We start from the raw sequence: 21,074 nt of genomic DNA, 5'->3' as shown, positions 1-21,074 counted from the left end.
AATGTAACTTTTGGTTTTGGCAGCTGACTCCTTGGGAAGTTTTAGTTACCTGGATCCCATGATAGGCTAGAGGAATGATCTCAACCTTGTTATACTCTGGAATCACTAGGGGATCTTTAAGACAGGTGCCTGGACTTACTCCCAGAGATCCAGATTTAATGGATGTGGGGTTTGGCTAGTTTTCCTAATTTTATTTTATTTTATTATTATTTTTTAATTTTTTATTGTTATGTTAATCACCATACATTACATCATTAGTTTTTGATGTAGTGTTCCATGAGTCATTGTTTGTGCATAACACCCAGTGCTCCACGCAGAACATGCCCTCTTTAATACCCATCACCAGGCTAACCCATCCCCCCACCCCCTCCCCTCTAGAACCCTCAGTATGTTTTTCAGAGTCCATTGTCTCTCATGGTTCGCCTCCCCCTCCAACTTACTCCCCTTCATTCTTCCCCTCCTGCTATCTTCTTCTTTTTTCTTAACATATGTTGCATTATTTGTTTCAGAAGTACAGATCTGTGATTCAACAGTCCTGCACAATTCACAGTACTCACCATAGCACATACCCTCCCCAATGTCTATCACCCAGCCACCCCCTCCCTCCCACCCCCCACCACTCCAGCAACCCTTAGTTTCTTTACTCAGATTAAGAATTCCTTGTATCAGTGAGGTCATATGATACATGTCTTTCTCTGATTGACTTATTTCACTCAGCATAACACCCTCCAGTTCCAACCACATCGTTGCAAATGGCAAGATCTCATTCCTTTTGATGGCTGCATAATATTCCATTGTGTATATATACCACCTCTTCTTTATCCATTCATCTGTCGATGGGCATCTTGGCTCTTTGCACAGCTTGGCTATTGTGGACATTGCTGCTACAAATATTGGGATGCACGTACCCCTTCGGATCCCTACATTTGTATCTTTGGGGTAAATACCCAGTAGTGCAATTGCTGGATCGTAGGGTAGCTCTATATTCAACTGTTAGAGGAACCTCCATACTGTTTCCCAGAGTGGTTGCACCAGCTTGCATTCCCACCAACAGTGTAGGAGGGTTCCCCTTTCTCCACATCCCTGCCAACATCTGTCGTTTCCTGACTTGTTAATTTTAGCCATTCTGACTGGTGTGAGGTGGTATCTCATTGAGGTTTTGATTTGGATTTCCCTGATGCCGAGCGATGTGGAGCACTTTTTCATGTGTCCGTTGGCCATTTGGATGTCTTCTTTGGAAAAATGTCTGTTCATGTCATCTGCCCATTTCTTGATTGGATTATTTGTTCTTTGGGTGTTGAGTTTGATAAGTTCTTTATAGATTTTGGATACTAGCCCTTTATCTGATATGTCATTTGCAAATATTTTCTCCCATTCTGTCGGTTGTCTTTTGGTTTTGTGGACTGTTTCTTTTGCTGTGCAAAAGGTTTTTATCTTGATGAAATCCCAGTAGTTCATTTTTGCCCTTGCTTCCCTTACCTTTGGCGATGTTTCTAGGAAGAAGTTGCGGCGGCCGAGATCGAAGAGGTTGCTACCTGTGTTCTCCTTTAGGATTTGGATGGACTCCTGTCTCACGTTTAGGTCTTTCAACCATTTGGAGTCTATTTTTGTGTGTGGTGTAAGGCAATGGTCCAGTTTCATTCTTCTGCATGTGGCTGTCCAATTGTCCCAACACCATTTGTTGAAGAGACTGTCTTTTTGCCATTGGACATTCTTTCCTGCTTTGTCAAAGATGAGTTGACCATAGAGTTGAGTGTCCATTTCTGGGCTCTCGATTCTGTTCCATTGATCTATGTGTCTGTTTTTGTGCCAGTACCATACTGTCTTGATGATGACAGCTTTGTAATAGAGCTGGAAGTCTGGAATTGTGATGCCGCCAGCTTTGCTTTTCTTTTTCCATAGTCCTCTGGCTATTCGGGATCTTTCCTTGTTCCATACAAATTTTAGGATTATTTGTTCCATTTCTTTGAAAAAAGTGGATGGTATTTTGATGGGGATTGCATTGAATGTGTAGATTGCTCTAGGTAGCCTTGACATCTTCACAATGTTGGTTCTTCCAATCCATGAGCATGGAACATTTTTCCATTTCTTTGTGTCTTCTTCAATTTCTTTCATGAGTATTTTATAGCTTTCTGAGTACAGATCCTTTGCCTCTTTGGTTAAATTTATTCCTAGGTATCTTATGGTTTTGGGTGCCATTGTAAATGGGATCGACTCCTTGATTTGTCTCTCTTCTGTCTTGTTGTTGGTGTATAGGAATGCCACTGATTTCTGTGCATTGATTTTATATCCTGCTATTTAATGAATTACTGTATGAGTAGCAGTTTTGGGGTGGAGTCTTTTGGGTTTTCCACATACAGTATCATATCATCTGCAAAGAGTGAGAGTTTGACTTCCTCTTTGCTGATTTGGATGCCTTTGATTTCTTTTTGTTGTCTGATTGCTGTGGCTAGGACTTCTAATACTATGTTGAATAGCAGTGGTGAGAGTGGACATCCCTGCCGCATTCCTGATCTTGGGGGAAAAGCTCTCAGCTTTTCCCCATTGAGAATGATATTGGCTCTAGGTTTTTCATAGATGGCTTTTATGATATTGAGGTATGTACCCTCTACCCCTCTACTCTGAAGAGTTTTGATCAAGAAAGGATGCTGTACTTTGTCAAATGCTTTTTTCTGCATCTATTGAGAGGATCATATGATTCTTGTTCTTTCTTTTGTTAATGTATTGTATCACGGTGAATGATTGGCGGATGTTGAACCAGCCTTGCAGCCCAGGGATAAATCCCACTTGGTCATGGTGAATAATCCTTTTAATGTACTGTTGGATCCAATTGGCTAGTATTTTGGTGAGAATTTTTGCATCCATGTTCATCAAGGATATTGGTCTGTAATTCTCCTTTTGGATGGGGTCTTTGTCTGGTTTTGGGATCAAGGTAATGGTGGCCTCATAAAATGAGTTTGAAGTTTTCCTTCCATTTCTATTTTTTGGAACAGTTTCAGGAGAATAGGTATTAATTCTTCTTTAAATGTCTGACAGAAATCCCCTGGGAAGCCATCTGGCCCCCGGCTTTTGTTTGTTGGGAGATTTTTTTTTTTTTAAAGATTTTATTTATCTGACAGAGAAAGACACAGTGAGGGAAGGAACACAAGCAGGGGGAGTGGGAGAGGGAGAAGCAGGCTGCCCGCTGAGCAGAGAGCCCGACGCGGTGCTCGATCCCAGGACCCTGGGATCAGGACCCGAGCTGAAGGCAGACGCTTAAAGTCTGAGCCACCCAGGCGCCCCTGTTAGGAGATTTTTGATGACTGCTTCAATTTCCTTAGTGGTTATAGGTCTGTTCAGGTTTTCTCTTTCTTCCAAGTTCAATTTTGGTAGTTGATACATCTCTAGGAATGAACCCATTTCTTCCAGTTTATCTAATTTGCTGGCATAGAGGTGCTCATAATATGTTCTTATAATTGTTTGTATTTCTTTGGTGTTGGTTGTGATCTCTCCGCTTTCATTCATGATTTTGTTGATTTGGGTCATTCCTCTTTTCTTTTTGATAAGTCTGGCCAGGGGTTTATCAATCTTGGTAATTCTTTCAAAGAACCAGCTCCTAGTTTCGTTGATCTGTTCTACTGTTCTTTTGGTTTCTATTTCATTGATTTCTGCTCTGATCTTGATTATTTCTCTTCTCCTGCTGGGTTTAGGCTTTATTTGCTGTTCTTTCTCCAGCTCCTTTAGGTGTAGGGTTAGGTTGTGTATTTGAGACCTTTCTTGTTTCTTGAGAAAGGCTTGTATTGCTATATACTTTCCTCTCAGGACTGCCTTTGCTGTATCCCAAAGATTTTGAACAGTTGTGTTTTCATTTTCATTGGTTACCATGAATTTTTTAAATTCTTTAATTTCCTGGTTGACCCATTCATTCCTTAGTAGGATGCTCTTTAGCCTCCATGTATTTGAGTTCTTGCCGACTTTCCTCTTGTGATTGAGTTCTAGTTTCAAAGCATTGTGGTCTGAAAATATGCAGGGAATGATCCCAATCTTTTGGTACCGGTTGAGACCTGATTTGTGACCTAGGATGTGATCCATTCTGGAGAATGTTCCATGGGCACTAGAGAAGAATGTGTATTCCGTTGCTTTGGGATGGAATGTTCTGAATATGTCTGTGAAGTCCATTTGGTCCAGTGTGTCATTTAAAGTCTTTATTTCCTTGTTGATCTTTTGCTTAGATGATCTGTCCATTTCAGTCAGGGGGTGTTATAGTCCCTCACTATTACTGTATTGTTGTCAATGTGTTTCTTTGCTTTTGTTATTAATGGCCTTATATAATTGGCTGCTCCCATGTTCGGAGCATAGATATTTACAATTGTTCGATCTTCTTGTTGGATAGACCCTTTAAGTAGGATATAGTGTCCTTCCTCATCTCTTATTACAGTCTTTGTTTTAAAATCTAGTTTGTCTGATATAAGGAGTGCCACCCCAGCTTTCTTTTGGTGTCCATTAGCATGGTAAATGGTTTTCCACCCCCTCACTTTCAATCTGGGGGTGTCTTTGGGTCTAAGATGAGTCTCTTGCAGACAGCATATTGATGGGTCTTGTTTTTTAATCCAATCTGATAGCCTGTGTCTTGTGATTGGGGCATTGAGCCCATTTACATTCAGGGTAACTATTGAAAGGTATGAATTTAGTGCCATTGTATTGCCTGTAAGGTGACTGTTAACTGTATGTTGTCTGTGTTCCTTTCTGATCTTTGCTGCTTTTAGGCTCTCTCTTTGCTTAGAGGACTCCTTTCAATATTTCTTGGAGGGCTGGTTTCGTGTTTGCAAATTCCTTTAGTTTTTGTTTGTTCTGGAAGCTTTTTATCTCTCCTTCTATTTTCAATGACAGCCTAGCTGGATATAGTATTCTTGGCTGCATATTTTTCTCGTTTAGTGCTCTGAAGATATCATGCCAGTCCTTTCTGGCCTGCCAGGTCTCTGTGGATAGGTCTGTTGCCAATCTAATGTTTCTACCATTGTAGGTCACATATCTCTTCTCCCGAGCTGCTTTCAGGATTTTCTCTTTGTCTCTGAGACTCATAAGTTTTACTATTAGATGTCGGGGTGTTGACCTATTATTATTGATTTTGAGAGGGGTTCTCTGTGCCTCCTGGATTTTGATGCCAGTTTCCTTCCTCACATTAGGGAAGTTCTCTGCTATTATTTGCTCCAATATACCTTCTGCCCCCCCCCTTCTTCTTCTGGGATCCCAATTATTCTAATGTTGTTTCGTCTTATCGTATCACTTATCTCTCGAATTCTGCCCTCATGATCCTGTAGTTGTTTCTCTTTTTCTCATCCTCTTTATTTTCCATCATTTGGTCTTCTATATCACTGATTCTCTCTTCTGCCTCATTTATCCTAGCAGTTAGTGCCCCCATTTTTGATTGCACTTCATCAATAGCCTTTTTGATTTCGACTTGGTTAGATTTTAGTTCTTTTATTTCTCCAGAAAGGGTTTCCCTGATAACTTCCACGCTTTTTTCAAGCCCAGCTAGTATCTTTAAAGTCATGATTCTGAACTGTAGGTCCGACATCGTACTAATGTCCGTATTGAGTAGGTCCCTGGCTGACGGTACTACCTCTTGTTCTTTTTGCTGAGGTGATTTTTTTCGTCTTGTCATTTTGTCCAGAGGAGAATAGATGAATGAGAGAACAAAATGCTAACAGGTTTACAACGTCCCCAGCAAATATACTGTATATAAATCAGAAAAGACCTGAAACCAGGGGAAAAGAAAGGGAAAGAAAGAAAAAAGAAAGAGAAAAAAAAAAGAAAAAAAGATAAAAACAAAAACAGAACAATACAAAAAAAGCAGAATATGATCAAATATGATCAGGCTAGTGCATAGATCAGTGCCACACACTAGATTTTGGGCGTATTTTGGTGTGTTAGAAAAAAGTGCCTCCTAAAATTTTAAAGGAAGAAAGACATATGTACAAAATAAGGGTTGATACAATGAAGGGATGGAAGATGACTGTAAAGATGAAAATTATAAAAGATTTTATAAAAGGACTTGATAAGAAGGTGTTTGAAAAAAGAAAGAAAATTTAAGAAAAAAAAAAGAAAAAGGGAGAGAATGTGATCAGGCAGGAGACTAGAACAAAGTCATACACTAGTGATTTAGGGTATATTTTGATCTGTTAGAAGAAACTGTATCTCAAAATTTTAAAGAGAGAACAACTTATATATATATATGCCAAAAATAAAGGTAACTACTATGAAGGGATAAAATATGACTCTAAAAATGAAAAATAAAAAAAATTTGTTTTTTTAAAAAGGATTGATAAGATGTTGGTTGAAAAAGGGAACAAGAAAAATAAAACAGTTAACAAAAATTAACTTTGATGAACTAATGAATCATGGTAAAAAAAGCCATGAATTCTATGTGCAGTATTCCCCTAGCGCTGGAGTTCTCCCGTTCTCCTTGATCCGTAAACTTGGTCTTGGCTTGCTGGCTGTTCGTGCTGATCTTCTGGGGGAGGGGCCTGTTGTTGTGGTTTCCAAATGTCTTTGCCGGAGGCTGAATTGCCCCGCCCTTGTCGGTCCGGGGAAGCAAGCTGCTCGGGTTTGATCTCAGGAGCTTTTGTTCCCTGCAAACTCTCGGTACAGCCTTGGAGGACCAGGGCAAAAATGGTGGCCTCCCAATCTCCACCCGGAGGATCTGAGAACTCGGGGCCCCGCTCCTCAGTGCGCCCCCAGAGAAAAGCAGTCACTCCCGTGTTCCCGGTCTCTGGCCGCACTCCGTGCTCACCTGGCCTGTGACTGTTTCTATCTCTGGCACCCGACCCCGTGTGGAGTCTCCAAACCCAGCAGATCCCTGCTGTGCGTTCCCCCGCTGCTCCTCCCCGGGAAGGAAGGGGAGTCTCCCCGGCTCTGCCGCTTGTTGGGTCCCTGCTGGAGGAGCAGTGGCCCGACTGGACCGCGGATCACAGTTTATGGCAACCCCGAGCTGAGAGCCCGCGCCTCGGCTCCGTCTCTGCAGCCAGCTTCCCCGCTCCGATACCTGGAAGCTCTGGCGCACTCAGGCACCCCCGGTCTTTCTGTGACCCCAAGGGTCCTGAGACCACACTGTCCCGGGAGGATTCCACCCCCTGCTTAGCCACTGCAGCGACGTCCCTCAGCCAAGCCAACTTCTAAAAGGTCCGATTTTGTGCTCCGCGGCTCTAGCACTTGCCAGAAGCGGCCGGTGGAGGCCCCTCCCCCGCCGTCTATCCTCCCGAATATCGCCTCGGATTCACTTCTCCGCACGCCCTACCTTCCAGTAAGTGGTCGCTTCTCTGTTCAGAGAGTTGTTGCTACTCTCCTCTTCGATCTCCTGTTGAGTTCGTAGGTGTTCAGAATGGTTTGATCCCTATTCAGCTGAATTCCTGAGACCAGATGAAATCTAGGTCTCCTACTCCTCCGCCATCTTGCTCCTCCCCCCGCATTTATTACTATTTTAAATAATGCTTCAGGAAACCTTTCAATACAAGATTTTTTGTCCAAAATTGTGATAATTTTTTTTAAGATTTTATTTATTTGACAGAGAGAGAGTCAGTGAGAGAGGGAACACAGCAGGGGGAGTGGGAGAGGGAGAAGCAGGCTTCCCACTGAGCAGGGAGCCAGAAGCCTGATGCAGGGCTCAATCCCAGGACCCTGGGATCATGACCTGAGCTGAAGGCAGATGCCTAATCGACTGAGCCACCCAGGCGCCCCAATTGTGATCATTTGTAAGGATAAATTCACAGTAGTAGAACCACAGGGTCAAAAAATATGAATATTTTTAAGGTTCTCAACAGATATTCCAAGAATGCTTTCCAGGAAGTTTATAGTGATTTATATAGTGATTTATCTACCCTGAGAATATTTGAGAATATTAATGTCATGTATCCTCACTAACAGAGTATTACTGTGTATTAAAAATACTTTTTTGAAAAAAATCATACCTTAAGTTCTCAAGTAAGTAATCAGTTATTCTAGGGAAGCCTTGTATCACAGGTTGGGAAGTTTGTTTCCAATTTCTTTGAAATTGGAAGGAAAGAAAGCACTGGAAAAGACTATTGAGGGAGTTTGGATTGTCTACAGCCTTAAAGATTCACTTCACAGAGCAAATAATACAGAATTATCTACCCTGGATCATTTAGACATTTGACTCCCATCAATGTGGGGGTACAAATAACTTGATCTTCAAGTATTTTCTGTTAACATTTTTAGGAATAGCTTTTAAAATCATTCTGATTGAATTAAATAATTTTTCCGAGAGGCCAATTTTGTTTTAATTTGTTAAGGAATTTCATCTTTAACTCAATTTTAAGGTTGGGATGATCCAGGAACAAGGAAATTTGATCCTTAACTTAATACATTTCATTGATTCTAAGACACCCATTTTTCATTTAAATGTCTTTGAAACTGGGATGTGTAACAGACATTGTCGGTGCTCTCGGATCCCTCTACCACTCTCGTGAACATTAGCCCTGCGGGCTTTCACTCCTGACACCCAGCACCGGCATCTTTGTTGGAGATACAGGAAAGTGCTTTTTCTACACAGACTAGAAGTGCCTGGAAATGTGCATCTTCCTCCTAGGCCTCCCGTGCTTAACCAGTGACTGATGGTGCAGGGGTATAAATACTGCACACTTCCTGGCCTCTGACTTGTACAGCTGAGATAGGACTTACACGGTCTCCAGAGCTCACCTGTGGGGCTGAGCCTAAGTGCCCTCCCAAACCCCCATAGTGGGTTTTGCTTGACATCACACCCTTGTGTGGGTGTCCCTCTCTCCTTCTGTGTTTATCTTATTTCTCTATGTCCCTACTGCTTTTTCCTCCTTAATTCACAGAAATCCTCATCTCAGGGGAACCGAACATATTACAAGATGTGTCTTATGATCAACGATGTCTTGCAGTTTCTGTTGGCCAGGCAACCATAATGATATAGTTGTCTTTGCCCGTGCATGCATGAGCTTGGGTGTTTCTCCTATGGCATGGATGAACAATTACACCTTCACTTTTCAGTGAATAAAGCATTTAAGGACTATTTGAGGAAGGAATGTGCATCTTGATTGCTGTCTAAAAATCTTCTATTAAATCCTTTTGAAAAGATTAAAAAAATGCCACCATCAAAACGGCAGAACAGATGTCAAAGACTAGGGAGAAACATCCTAGAGGCAGGAGTGGACCATTCCTTCAAGAAATGCTCCATTTTGATGGCAGAGATGATATTATTGTGAAAATTATGTGGACACAAAAAAGAGATTCAGAAGAGTTCCATTCTGAATATCCATAAGTTTAAGGAATATCACAATTTATTTGTGTTTCACTTTCCTTTCTATATGTACATGATAAAAATCTATGTTCAAACAGCTCTTAGATTTACTTAAAGGGGCCATAAGAAAAAAATTCAAAGTACTGTGTCATATTTTAAATGCCTCTTTTTTTTTTTCATTTTTAGTGATACATAAAATAATGGCAAGTCTTATAATGGGTAGAGATTTAAGTTTGGTGAAATACTAGTCAAGAATATGCTACTCAAAGAAACAAAAGGAATATAATCAATGAACAATCTTGACAGCATTGAGAAAACAGATTATTTCACAGATTTCTCATCATCTATGATTCATAGCAGGAGATCCATTGCTGAGTGAGGACCACCAGTTTGGTCATATTCTTGAAATTTTGCAGACTTTGGTCTATTAAACATTTCATATTCCTCCAAAGTGTGTATATGTGTGTAGATGTGGTACATATATACACGGAAGGTATGTACACACACACACACACACGCCCTATTTCCTTCAGATTTTCCTTTAATGGAGCACTTTTACCATTGAGGGAAGTAATCCATGCATTTAATTTGGGGCCAGCCTTTTATTTATTATTTGTGGGGTTCACAAAACTAGATACAACTCATGTTATCCCCACACAAAAATAAAACATCTGCCATTAGATTAAAGGCATGGATTACTTCCCCAGAATGGTAAAAGTGCTCAGCATATAGATAGGACCTGCCCACCAACATCATTTCATATTCCATTTCAGATTAATACTTGACCTGGACTGTCTATATGCCAAGGTAATAAGCCTACTATCCACTCAATTTGTTTTGTCCTCCTGTTTTCCCTTCCTGTATTTTGCTGATGGAAGATGGATTTCTCCATTGTGAAACAGCAACAGTTGAGCAATTCCAGTGGGCTTAGTTATAAACAGGATAATTTCTGCACTTTCAGAGTACTGTGGCAACACATAGCTCCCTTGTGCCAAATCAGTTCTTTAGCAACATGATTAATTAACCTGCAAGAGCAGAAGTTTGAATGCTGTTGCCTTGAAATGCACCAATCTTGTATTTTGCTTTTAGGCTTTTTCTACCCTTCCATGCCCAAATCATTCTGTTGTGTTTTCTCAAAATCTTGGGCAAATCGACAATGTCTGAGTATGTGCTTTACAATCTTTCCACTGCAATCATACTACGAGTTTTATGGCCAAATATAGACAGCATACACTTTCTCCTTCAGCAATATACATTATGTTGTTCTAACATTAGTAGAACTAGCTAGTGTAGACAGGTTTAAACTCCCACCTCATTTTCTTTTTCATTCACTTTGTCTTTCTCTGCTAGAACCAGGAAACAGCTAAACGGGTTTTTGAGAACAATAAATTACTTTTTAAAGATTTATTTATTTTAGAGAGAGAGAGAGAGTCTCAGAGAATCTCCAGCAGACTCCCCACTGAGCGCAGAGCCTGATGCGGGGCTTAATCCCATGATCCTGGGATCATGACCTGAACCAAAATCAAGAGTCGGCCACTTAACTGACTGAGCCACCCAGGTGCCCCAACAATAAATTACTTTAAAAATGTCTTTTGTAATCATTTATTGATTACTGTGCCATGCCTTGTGTGAGGGATAAAAAAATAACATATGGACTTTGACTTACAGGGCTCCAAGTGTCTAGTAGGCGAGATACATGCCTCTGTTTGCTGCCCAAATTAGTTGCAAATACAGTGTAATAAAGGCTTTATTAAAAGGCTGATTGATCTCCCTAGCTGCTGGTGTTGGGTGGGATAGCCGCAGTGAGAGAGACTAGTTGGCTTTAACCAGAGTTCTGACTTTCGTTACCACATGGAGAGAGGAAGCACAAGAGTGTGGGTAGGGGGACACCACGGTGGCTCAGTCGTTAAGCGTCTGCCTTCGGCTCAGGTCATGATCCCGGGGTCCTGGAATTGAGCCCCGCATCGGGCTCCCTGCTCAGGGGGGAGTCTGCTTCTCCTTCTGCCCCTCCCCCTGCTTGTGTGCTCTCTCTCTCTCTCTCTCTCTGTGGCAAATGAATGAATAAATAAATAAAATCTTAAAAAAAAAAAGAGCGTGGGTAGGATCAGATTTCAAGCCTTTAAGACTCAGTAACCCAGCAGACTGGGTAAAAATAAATTAGTAAATAAATGCAGTAACCCAGTGCATGTCTGGACAGACAGGTCAGCGACTCATCTTGGGGTAGAAGTTTTAGGTGCACCCCTCCCAAGTGGGAAGAGGGGCCAGACACACATGGAAAAATGCAGAGGTGGCATTGATAGAGTATCAGTGCTGGGCATGGGGGAGGCAGCATGTGCCAAGATCTTCAAGGAATCGGTGAATAGAAAATGCGTCTTGAAGGATAGGAAGGTATCTGATGAGGAAATGAAGCTGGAGAGAAAGTGGAAAGGGTCAGATAATGCCAGGTGCTAGGGAACTACTAAGAGTAGAGGGGGGAGCAATAGAATCAAATATGGGCTTCAGAAAGATAATTCTGCAGAAATATGGTGGGCATATTGACCGGGACGGGTATGCCAGAGAGGCAGGAAGGCATAGTGCCTACATTGCCATTATCCAGGTAATAAATGGGAAAGATCTGAAAAACAGATAGGCAGCATTAGCATGGAACAAGGGAAAGCAATGGATTTAAGAAATGTTCTAGAAACAGTACCTGTCTTATTCTTTGTTCCAAACTCACCAAGCATAGAAGTCATTGCCTGAGAGGGCAGAGGCAGAGGAAGGCCAAGAGTGTTACTCTAAAGGAGCTTCCTCCATGAGGAAGAACACATCAGGAGTAGGGAATTAATGACCTTGAACAACACTAATCTCAGCCAACTTGCAGTTCCCTCTGTTCTTTGGAGTCATTGCTAGATTCCAGGAGGTTTATCTAGTGCCAAGGCACTCTGGGTTTGGATGGCTTGATGTCACTGTCCGAACTGAGTTTCATTGAGAGGCCATGCGGATTGAATGGAAAAAGTCCTCACTCAGGTCCTGTGGGGTTTCTGCTACTCTTCACAGAAACCAATTTGATCTTCCACGCTGGACCACATTGGGCTGGAGGAAGCTCACTGAAGTTGTCCAAGGCCCCATCTGCATAGACACTAGATGCAGTCATTTCCATCCTAGGGACAGTGAGGAATGGGTCTCCTCTGCTCTCAAAACTAACAAATATAATTGGGGTTTTGCTGCTCCCAGAAAGTGGCCCAGGAAGTGAGGCCCAGGCCCCTTTCTCTGAGCCCCACCAACATTTTTGTTCTTTCTTCCCTCCCACAGCCACGGGAATTATTTCCTAAATAGAGAGTAGGAAAGCCTTGCTCTTCTTCCTCGTACACACCCACAAACCTTTGGTCTGAATCACAACTCCTTTCCAGTTTCCTAAGGAACCAGACTTTTGAAACTCAAAAGAGCATATGCTGATCTCACACCCCCTTTCTTGAGGCAAGAACATTAAATGGCCCAGAAATTCAAATATGTGATCAAGAGGAGGGAGAAAGAAAATAAATGGGAAAACCTTTGGTTAATTTCAGTTGAACTTCCTTTGTAGAAAGTATAATCACATGGGGGCTAGGATCACGTCTGTCTTGCATTGCATCTCTTGTACTTAGCAAAGCATCTGGCACTTGTTAAGTGTTTAAGTGAATAAATGAATACAAATGCCTGAAAGTTAAACTGGGGACTAAGCCTTGGTTATGGATAGTACATTACACATTCAATTTGGCAAGTATGTATCGAACACCTACTATGTGACAGGTAATATGCGAGATCCTCTTTGACGGTGCTAGATCCTTCCTGCTAGATCCTTCCTACTGTACGAACAAGACAAATAAATCCCTGCCTTCATGGAGCTTACTCCCATTGTTAATAAGGAAGACTATAAACAAACAGATCATTACAAACCAGTAAGTAATGGAGAAGAAATAAACAGTGAAGTAATAGAGAGTAATTTAGTGATGTGAGAATGGGGGGCGGGGGGGTGCAGTGAGAGCTATTAATCTGATTGCACTTTCCCTCAAACTATCCCAACCCCTGAAAGTAAAAAATCAAACTTAAAAAAAATTAACGAAAGTAGTATTAGTTAGACATAAAGACATATGAAGAAAGTGCATACAGAATTTCATGTAACATTTAGATAATCATCATGCAGGCACAGTAATACCACATCTGGAGAGTTGTGGTTAAAACACCTCAGGTATTTTATTTCTCAAGTTAAGTTCCCATGGGCATATTCTGTTTAAAGTTCATCTCCTCAAAAGCTACGTGCAATAAGTTGTTTTAATGGTAGTTCAATTCTTTCTGTTCTGTAGATGGTAGAATTGAAGTTTGTTGGCCTCTGAAAAAGTTGCAGTTCACTTTAGCAGAGAAAATAAAAATATCCATTTCCCCCCAGAAAAAGGATAATATTTTCTAATTTTGCAAACATTTTATGGAGGTATCATTTGATTCTGTATTTTTACAGCTGCTTAGCATTTATTATTGGAGAGCCCCTCCTCACAGTATGTTTCTCTTTCATTTCTAGTCAAGGGGTGTTAATATTATTTTGGAATTATTCGAATTTGAGAGAGTGATAAAGGGCCTCACTTCAGGGGTTCTTACTAAACAAATCCCTGACTTCTTACTCCTTTAAGGAAAAATAAAGGTTTTTGAGGAAAAAGGAAATGAAGGTTTTAGATTATGAGTTTCTTGGTTTGGGAATCAGAACTATTTGGTGTGGTAACTTCAAGACCTTGCATCTTGTCTGGCATTTGGCAGGTGCTCAGGAAATGGTCGATGAGTTGAATTGGTTTGAGAAGAGTCAGGGGATTACCCTCTTCCATATACAGATGGGGAAACCAAGGCTCAAAGAACTTGCAGATGTGTTTGCACTGTGTTTTGTACTTTACTAAGGGCTCTCACCCAAGTTAGCTCATTAAGAGTGGGTTTTCACCACCATTATATATAAAGTAGGAAATGTCAATAAAAAGAGGAGAGTAATGATGTGTTCAACAGACAGTGAATTAGTCATTGCCAGACTCCCCTATATAAGCAAGGCATTCTCTGCTGCTAAGGGACAACTAAAACCTAATGGGGAAAAAAATTCAGGTCCTTAGACAATGATAAAAAGAGCATTACTCTTCTAAGGACAAAAACAATCAGAAAAGTTATTGGCAATCTTTGCACTATAAAAAGTCCTATAATATATAGAAAACAAACTCTCATATACCATTGGTGGTGGTGTAAATTGGTCCTATTTTAATGGTGGAGAATTTTTGAATATTTACCAAAAAATAAAATGAACAAACCTTTGACAGAGCAATTTGCTTTTATGAATGTATTCCCACTATAGACCTACTGGCACAAGAGTGCGTGTATATATGAAGAAAAGAATTTAATGAATGTAAGAATGTTTACTGTGACATTGTAACAGAAGACAACTTGTAACAGCTTAAGGGTTCATCAACAGTCTGATAGCTGCAGAAACTATGAGTTATCTGGGTAATGTTATTTTACACAGACATTTGAAATAGAACAATCTATGTATTGACATGAAAAAGTGACCACAATAAATTATGTCAAAAGCAAGCTGCTTAACAGTAAAAAATGAGTAAAAACACTCATCAAAATATTTGTGATGACTACCTCTGGAAAGTGAGATGAGCTATTTTTTTCACTTTATACAATTCCATACTACTTGATTTTTCAATGGAAATAGATTATTTTTAACATCTGGAAGTTAAAGAGAAGCTGTTCCAACTCTGGCCACCTGAGAAGCTTTTTACTTTTCAACCAAGAATAAGAGGACCCAGGAAATGGTTATTTTGTCCTACTTTGCTATAGTGCCTCACACTGTGCTTGGCACACTATTGGTGCTCAGTAAGTACCCTGAGAATAAAGGAGTAAGGATGACCAACCCTGGTCACTCTTTCATGAGGTGAGGTGGAAGGACATAAGAGCATTGAGATTTTCTAACCCTAGAATCTGAGCCAGTGGGTCAACAGAAAAGTTTATCACATCAATAGGGTTGATTTATATTAAAGAAAGACTGGCTAGATAAACATCAACTCACCAAAAAATAATCTGGGGGTTCTCTTTGCACTGGATAAGGATTCTTAATGAGTCCCCACCATATTTCTTTGAGTGTCTCTTGGGAGCATTTATCTGTTGGTTTGGAGGTCATAGGAGCATAAAGAGGAAGAAATCTCGGATGTGCCAATTCAGACCCTGAACCTCCTCAGTACCATTGCCATAAGGAGTTCAGATTGAACGCTTCCTGGAATAATGCTTTCACTTCCTCCAGGGGAATTCTTTCCTGATGAGCCCTAACTCCCAGAACGTTCCTGGTGGCACAGAACTGGAATCTGCCCCTTTGAGGAACTGACCCACAGACCTAGCTCTGCCCCTCAGTGTCACACATGATGGATCTGAGCAGCTCTGCAGAGTGGTTTAAGAGAATGGGCTGTGCCACACCTGCCTTGAACCCTGCCTTCCACATGTAGGTGCCCTGTGACCCTCAGGCAAAGATTAGCAACTGTCTCCAATCCTAAATTTCTTCTTTACAAAATGGGGATGATTATAGTTTCTACCTCATGGGGTTGTAAGAAGATAATGAAGTAATCTATGCAAACTGCCCATCTCAATGTATGGCACAAAATGCTCAACAAAGAATATCATTACAATTTTCATAGGCCTTTTCCATGAGGTATTCCAGGAGGAAGCAAGGAAGAAAGTGGCACAAAACAGCAAAGTTAACATATGAGGTGTCTGTCACTAAAATGCATGCCTGAGGACCTTGATTTCAAGTGACTCTAGTGTCTCCTCTGTGTTTTCTTCACTTAGAAACAAATTAGAAAAACACTTCCAGTAGGGGGAGGGAAATTTCATACCATTAATTTAACAATAACCAAAGCCTGTACTTCCACAATTATAGACACTAACTTATAAAAGTAACTTCAGGTGTTTGAGAATCTTACTCACCTCTGGGGGACACAAGGAAGGAGCTCCCTCAGGGACTTCTCTCAAAACTTGTCTCCCTGAAGCTTGCTAATATTCACATAGCTGTCAGGAGAAGCACGAGTTTTCTTCAGCCATTCTGAAACTTTTCTCGGGGCTAGTGACTGCCTATCAGTCTGGATTTGACTTTATGCTATTATTCAAGATGTAAATTATAAATCCTATATATATTCAGGAGTGAATGGGGGAGCACAACATAGACCTATATTTACAATATACATTTATATTACGTGCCATATGAAACTTAGTAGCCTAGGAAACTTTAGGATCTAGGTCCCATCTTGGCCTGGCCACTAACTCACTCTGTGACCTCTTAGGATCTCAGTTGACTCATCTATAAAATGGTCACAATTGAGGATTCTTACACTGTACTCCAAGGAGCTCTAGGTTTGCACAGCTGTGCTGGGGGGCTCCTTTAATTGGGCCTCAGGCTTCTCTCGTTTCAAGTAGAGCAGCAATATTAAAAAAAAAAAAATCTGTTACATATATTGGGATTCTGCCTAAGGATTCATTTGAAAAATGAGTCTTTTTCTCCAAAAGATGTTTGAAAATGACTGAATCACATGATTCTCAAGGTTGGGGTTCCTTTCCCCTAAATGTTTTTCAGAGGTGGCGGGGGGAGTGAGGAGGAGGCGGAAGGAGGGAGGGAGTACTGGGAAGAGACCACAGTGAAAAACAGTAACTTCTCGGTCTTACCAGGCATGGTCTGGGAACAGGGTATTCTGATTAATTCATGATTCTTACTCACTTTCTTCCTAAGTATATTACCTAACAATATCATAATATTGGATATGACTAAATCCCTTTTTATCATTCAGCTTGTACCTAACTAATGCCCAGGACATTTAAAATGACTTCCTCCCCACTCCACCCCAATCCCCAGCCCCAGGTTTAAAAACCACTAAACTGAGAGAAAACCTTTAACCTTCCAAGTCAATGGCTCCTTCCTTCCAGGAACTGTCTAGTGGCATCCTTACAATAAAATAGCTTAAGATGAAAAGCGTGATCAGTTTGGAGGGTGATATCAGCAATCATGAGACCAGTCTTGAACTCACAGCAGGAGAGTTCACGGAGGAGTCCCAATAGCAGAGGAGATTCCAGATGCTCCTCTTCTCATTAGCAACCCAAAAATGTTCCCTCTGGCAAGGGCAGCCTAAGCAGGGCAGACCCCCGATGGGAGCCAGTCCCTTCACTGTAGAAAAATGTGAGCTGCTCAAAGAAGCCTGTTGGAAGGGCATCACAGAGCCGTGCCCTGATGTGGTGAATGTTTGGGGGAGAGGGGTTTATAGGAAAACAGTGGGGTTATATGGGGGGCCCTGTCTGAGCGAAGAGATGCCTCGGAATCTCCGTGGCAGCTGGAGTGCACAACTGTGGAGCTCAGCTGTGTCAACAGAACAGCGGTGGCCTGTGTGTTGGGCTGCGAACTCTCTCTGTAGGGACAGTGGGGTGCAGTGGAAACGGGGCTGGATGCGGAATCAGAAGACAGGTGTGACTCTCAGCCCCGGGACAAGGTGTTTCATTTCTCTGAACCACTATTTCCCTAACGAAAAACAAGGATAAAAATACCCCCAGGATCTGTCTCACAGGCATGTTGTGTGGTTTAAATAAAACAGGGTCTGAGAAGCATTTAGTAAATGAGCGAGCCCCATACACATGTAAACTATATTCCGTAGCCTATGAAATAGTTGTCCAGATGTGATCATTAGGAAACTCCCAAAAGCTTGCTCAGATCACTTTCCTAAGATACTAATATAAAAGGTTAGTGACTTATCAAATAAATGAAGTGCTTCACTGTGTTCATATAATTTTCCAGTAAGACTTAATTATAAAAACCATGGTATCTGATACTCTATAAAGAACTATATATAAAATTACAAATCTAATTGTATATGAAAAAATATACATATATAAAATCTAATTATATGTGATTTCAAAAAATGCAACTAGATAATTCTTAAAGAACTACTGTAGTGGCAACTGATCTTATAAATGTATATACTTATATTAAAAAGTTTCATCATACCATATACTGTCACTCATATGTGGAATTTAAGAAACAAACCAAATGAACAAAGGAAAAAAGAGACAGAACAAAAAAACAGACTCTTGAATACAGATAACAAGAGGGTGGTTGCCAGAGGGGAGCTGCGTGGGGGGATGGACGAAATAGATAAAGGGAATTAAGTGTACCCTCATTGTGATGAGCACGGAGTAGTGTACAGAATTGTTGAATCACTATGTTGTACACCTGAAATGAATATAACACTATATGTTAATTACACTTCAATAAAACAAACAAACAAAATGCTCATCACAAGCAAAAAAAAAAAAAAAGTTTTACAAAAGTAGCCTAACTCTAGAGTCTCTATTTCAGAACTTCAATAAGTAGTGTGTGTTTTGCTCCTATTTTAGACCATTGCGTGTTGGGGGTCATCCATGTAGAATGAGATGTTACAAGACCATGGAGCTCAGCTTCCTACAGAAGACCATCAGCTCTTCTGATCGGGAAGTTCTCTGGAACAATCCTCTTCATTCTCCTCTGAGCAGGACAGGTTCAGTGCACTCATCACAGGATGGATCCAGGACGTCGTCTGTGTTACATGACTTGAGAAGAACAAGGAATGCAATTATAATCGGAAAGATTGCCTGTCCTTCTACCCATCCACACACGTCCTGATCCCAGGCACACTGCTTCCTCCCTACAGCAGCCCCTTGTGACAGGAAGCAACTGGAACTCCATCCAATAGTTTTAAAAAGTCTTGGATAGGTTTTAAGGTTCAACCAAACCCATTTCTTTCTTCTTTGGTAAAAAGGAATGTAGGAGAACGTGTGATCTTTGACTCCGTGCTTTTCCTTACCTGACATTCAGTCAGCAAGTCCTGGGACTGTCTTGCTGAAACATCTGTGGGGTCTTTTACTTCCTCTCCTCTTCCAGTGCTATAGCCTGGGTCACGGAAAATGCTTGTCTCTCTGCCTGCTCTGGTTCTTTGTTAATTCAATCTCTACTCCAGCCAAGAGATCTTTCTAAATGACAAATCAGACACTGTTGCTTGCCTGCTAAAAATTCAGTGCCAACCCATGCCTTCTGGATCAAATACATACTTCCATAGTATGAAATACCTTGATTTTTTTTTTTTTTACCTGCCTCAACAATACTTTCTTCTCTGCTACAGTCTTCCTTCCTCCCATTTTGTTTATCTAGTTAACTCTTACTAATTCCAAAGAATCAATCTTCCTCAAAATTCCTCCAATCTGTACTCCTGATGTTATCTCTTATTACACTCTATTACGAGTGCCTGTTTATCTTCTTACTTCGTAAGAAGCTCCTTGAGGGCAGGAACTGTGTTTCTTGTCTGAATTTATGGTGCTTAACATGTGTATAGAATGAACGACGATGCATTTCAGGGAAGAACACAAGCAGAAGTAGGGAAGGATGTACAACAGGTATAGGGTATGTTCAGGGACTGCTGAAACATTGCAACCTGGGCCCTCTCCCTCGTGGATGGTGTTTCTTAGACCTCGTATCCAACACTCAGCCTTTGGTGGAATGAATCTCCTAAATCTACCACTATTTGCCCAGCTCCTGAGTGTTAGACAGACAGCTGGCAGAATTAGGATGATTTGTTTCTTCTTTTCTTTTTGGCAGTGAATTTACTTATTTTGTTTGTTCTTCCTGGATACTCTTTCTTTCACTGGCTTACCCCACTGCCCTCATCCATCTAGATCAGTCTCCCTGACCCCTATCCTATCCAGACTCAACCATGGAAAGTAGCATCATGTCTGTCTATGGGTTGGCACATAGGAGGATCAAATAAGATGGGGGGGGGGGCGATTCTAAAAGTTTCTCCTACATCGCAAAGTAACATTTCCAAAGTCTGTTTTTAAAGGGTTTTTAGTAACTTATGTAAAGAAGATAATTCTATGGTCGAATAAGTTTGAGATTCATTAGGTTAAATAGAGCTAAATGGGTTTCTTTACTGCAGGATTTCCCTAAGCCTTAACTATATTAACATGTTCTATGACTCTCCAGCAGTATGCCATATTATTCAAACTAACATGCCCCTGTTGGCACACACGGGACGAGTATTCCACAGAGCACAATTTGGGAACTATCACAAAAATGCACTTACTTTATTGGCTGTTGAGGACAATAACTGACAATGCTGGACTTAGTTCAAATAGGCAGTTTCACTGTCAGCGGTGATTTGGTTTATTTTTGACCCTATATCCCAAATTCTATGCATATTCCCCAATACAAATTGTTCAACTGCTCAGTTTAAATATTAAAATTCATCTTTCCATGGAAGATCATTGAAAGCTTCATGATGGGGTCAACGAATTCAAGTTGTTTTAAGAATCAAGGTGAAGGTGGCAAGGCTCAAACAGCTTCGTAATTTCAAAAGTACAGAGTGTGGTTAAGTGGTACAAAGAATCATTCTTCTCTTGACAGTAATCCACATTACTATTCTCTTTAAAATGGTTTAATGGAATTTCTTATTATGGAGGCTAAACTTACTAAAGCATTGGATTCTGCACAGGTTAACTTCATTTCAAGGTCTTGGGGACAGGTGGGGGGGTTAAGGAAAGCTGGAAGTCTGCCTAAATTGAAGGTGGTTTTAAAGAAATACTAATGAGTGTAAGATAAGAGGGCCAGGATGCTGCTGCAAGGTGAAATGAGGACACATCATTCTGTACAAAGCACCTGTTTAAAACCAAAAGGAAAAACTTGATGAGACAGTTTTGCTAATTTTAAAATATTGGTGTATTTACTTTGATGTTTACCAGCACATTTATAATATCTTAGTCC

General features: G+C 40.9%; 1 protein-coding gene across 2 annotated transcripts in view; it reads right to left on the bottom strand.

Moving 5' to 3' along the window:
- Positions 1–18,289: 18,289 nt before the first annotated feature.
- STXBP4 (syntaxin binding protein 4) overlaps positions 18,290–21,074 on the bottom strand; it is a 182,779-nt gene continuing 179,994 nt past the window's right edge. For both annotated transcript variants that reach the window (XM_088027323.1, XM_028090597.2), the window contains exon 18: positions 18,290–18,871. In XM_088027323.1, the coding sequence (XP_087883449.1) occupies positions 18,757–18,871 (115 nt within the window). In that variant the 3' untranslated portion in view covers positions 18,290–18,756. The remainder of the gene's footprint in view (positions 18,872–21,074) is intronic.

This window comes from Eumetopias jubatus, unplaced genomic scaffold (assembly GCF_037043125.1).
Source record: "Eumetopias jubatus isolate StellerSeaLion01/CBP00866 unplaced genomic scaffold, mEumJub1_p1.0 scaffold_10, whole genome shotgun sequence".
In the NCBI taxonomy this organism is placed as follows: Eukaryota; Metazoa; Chordata; class Mammalia; order Carnivora; family Otariidae; genus Eumetopias; species Eumetopias jubatus.
Note: the sequence above shows the minus strand (reverse complement) of the source record. Positions and strands in the feature narration are given on the sequence as shown.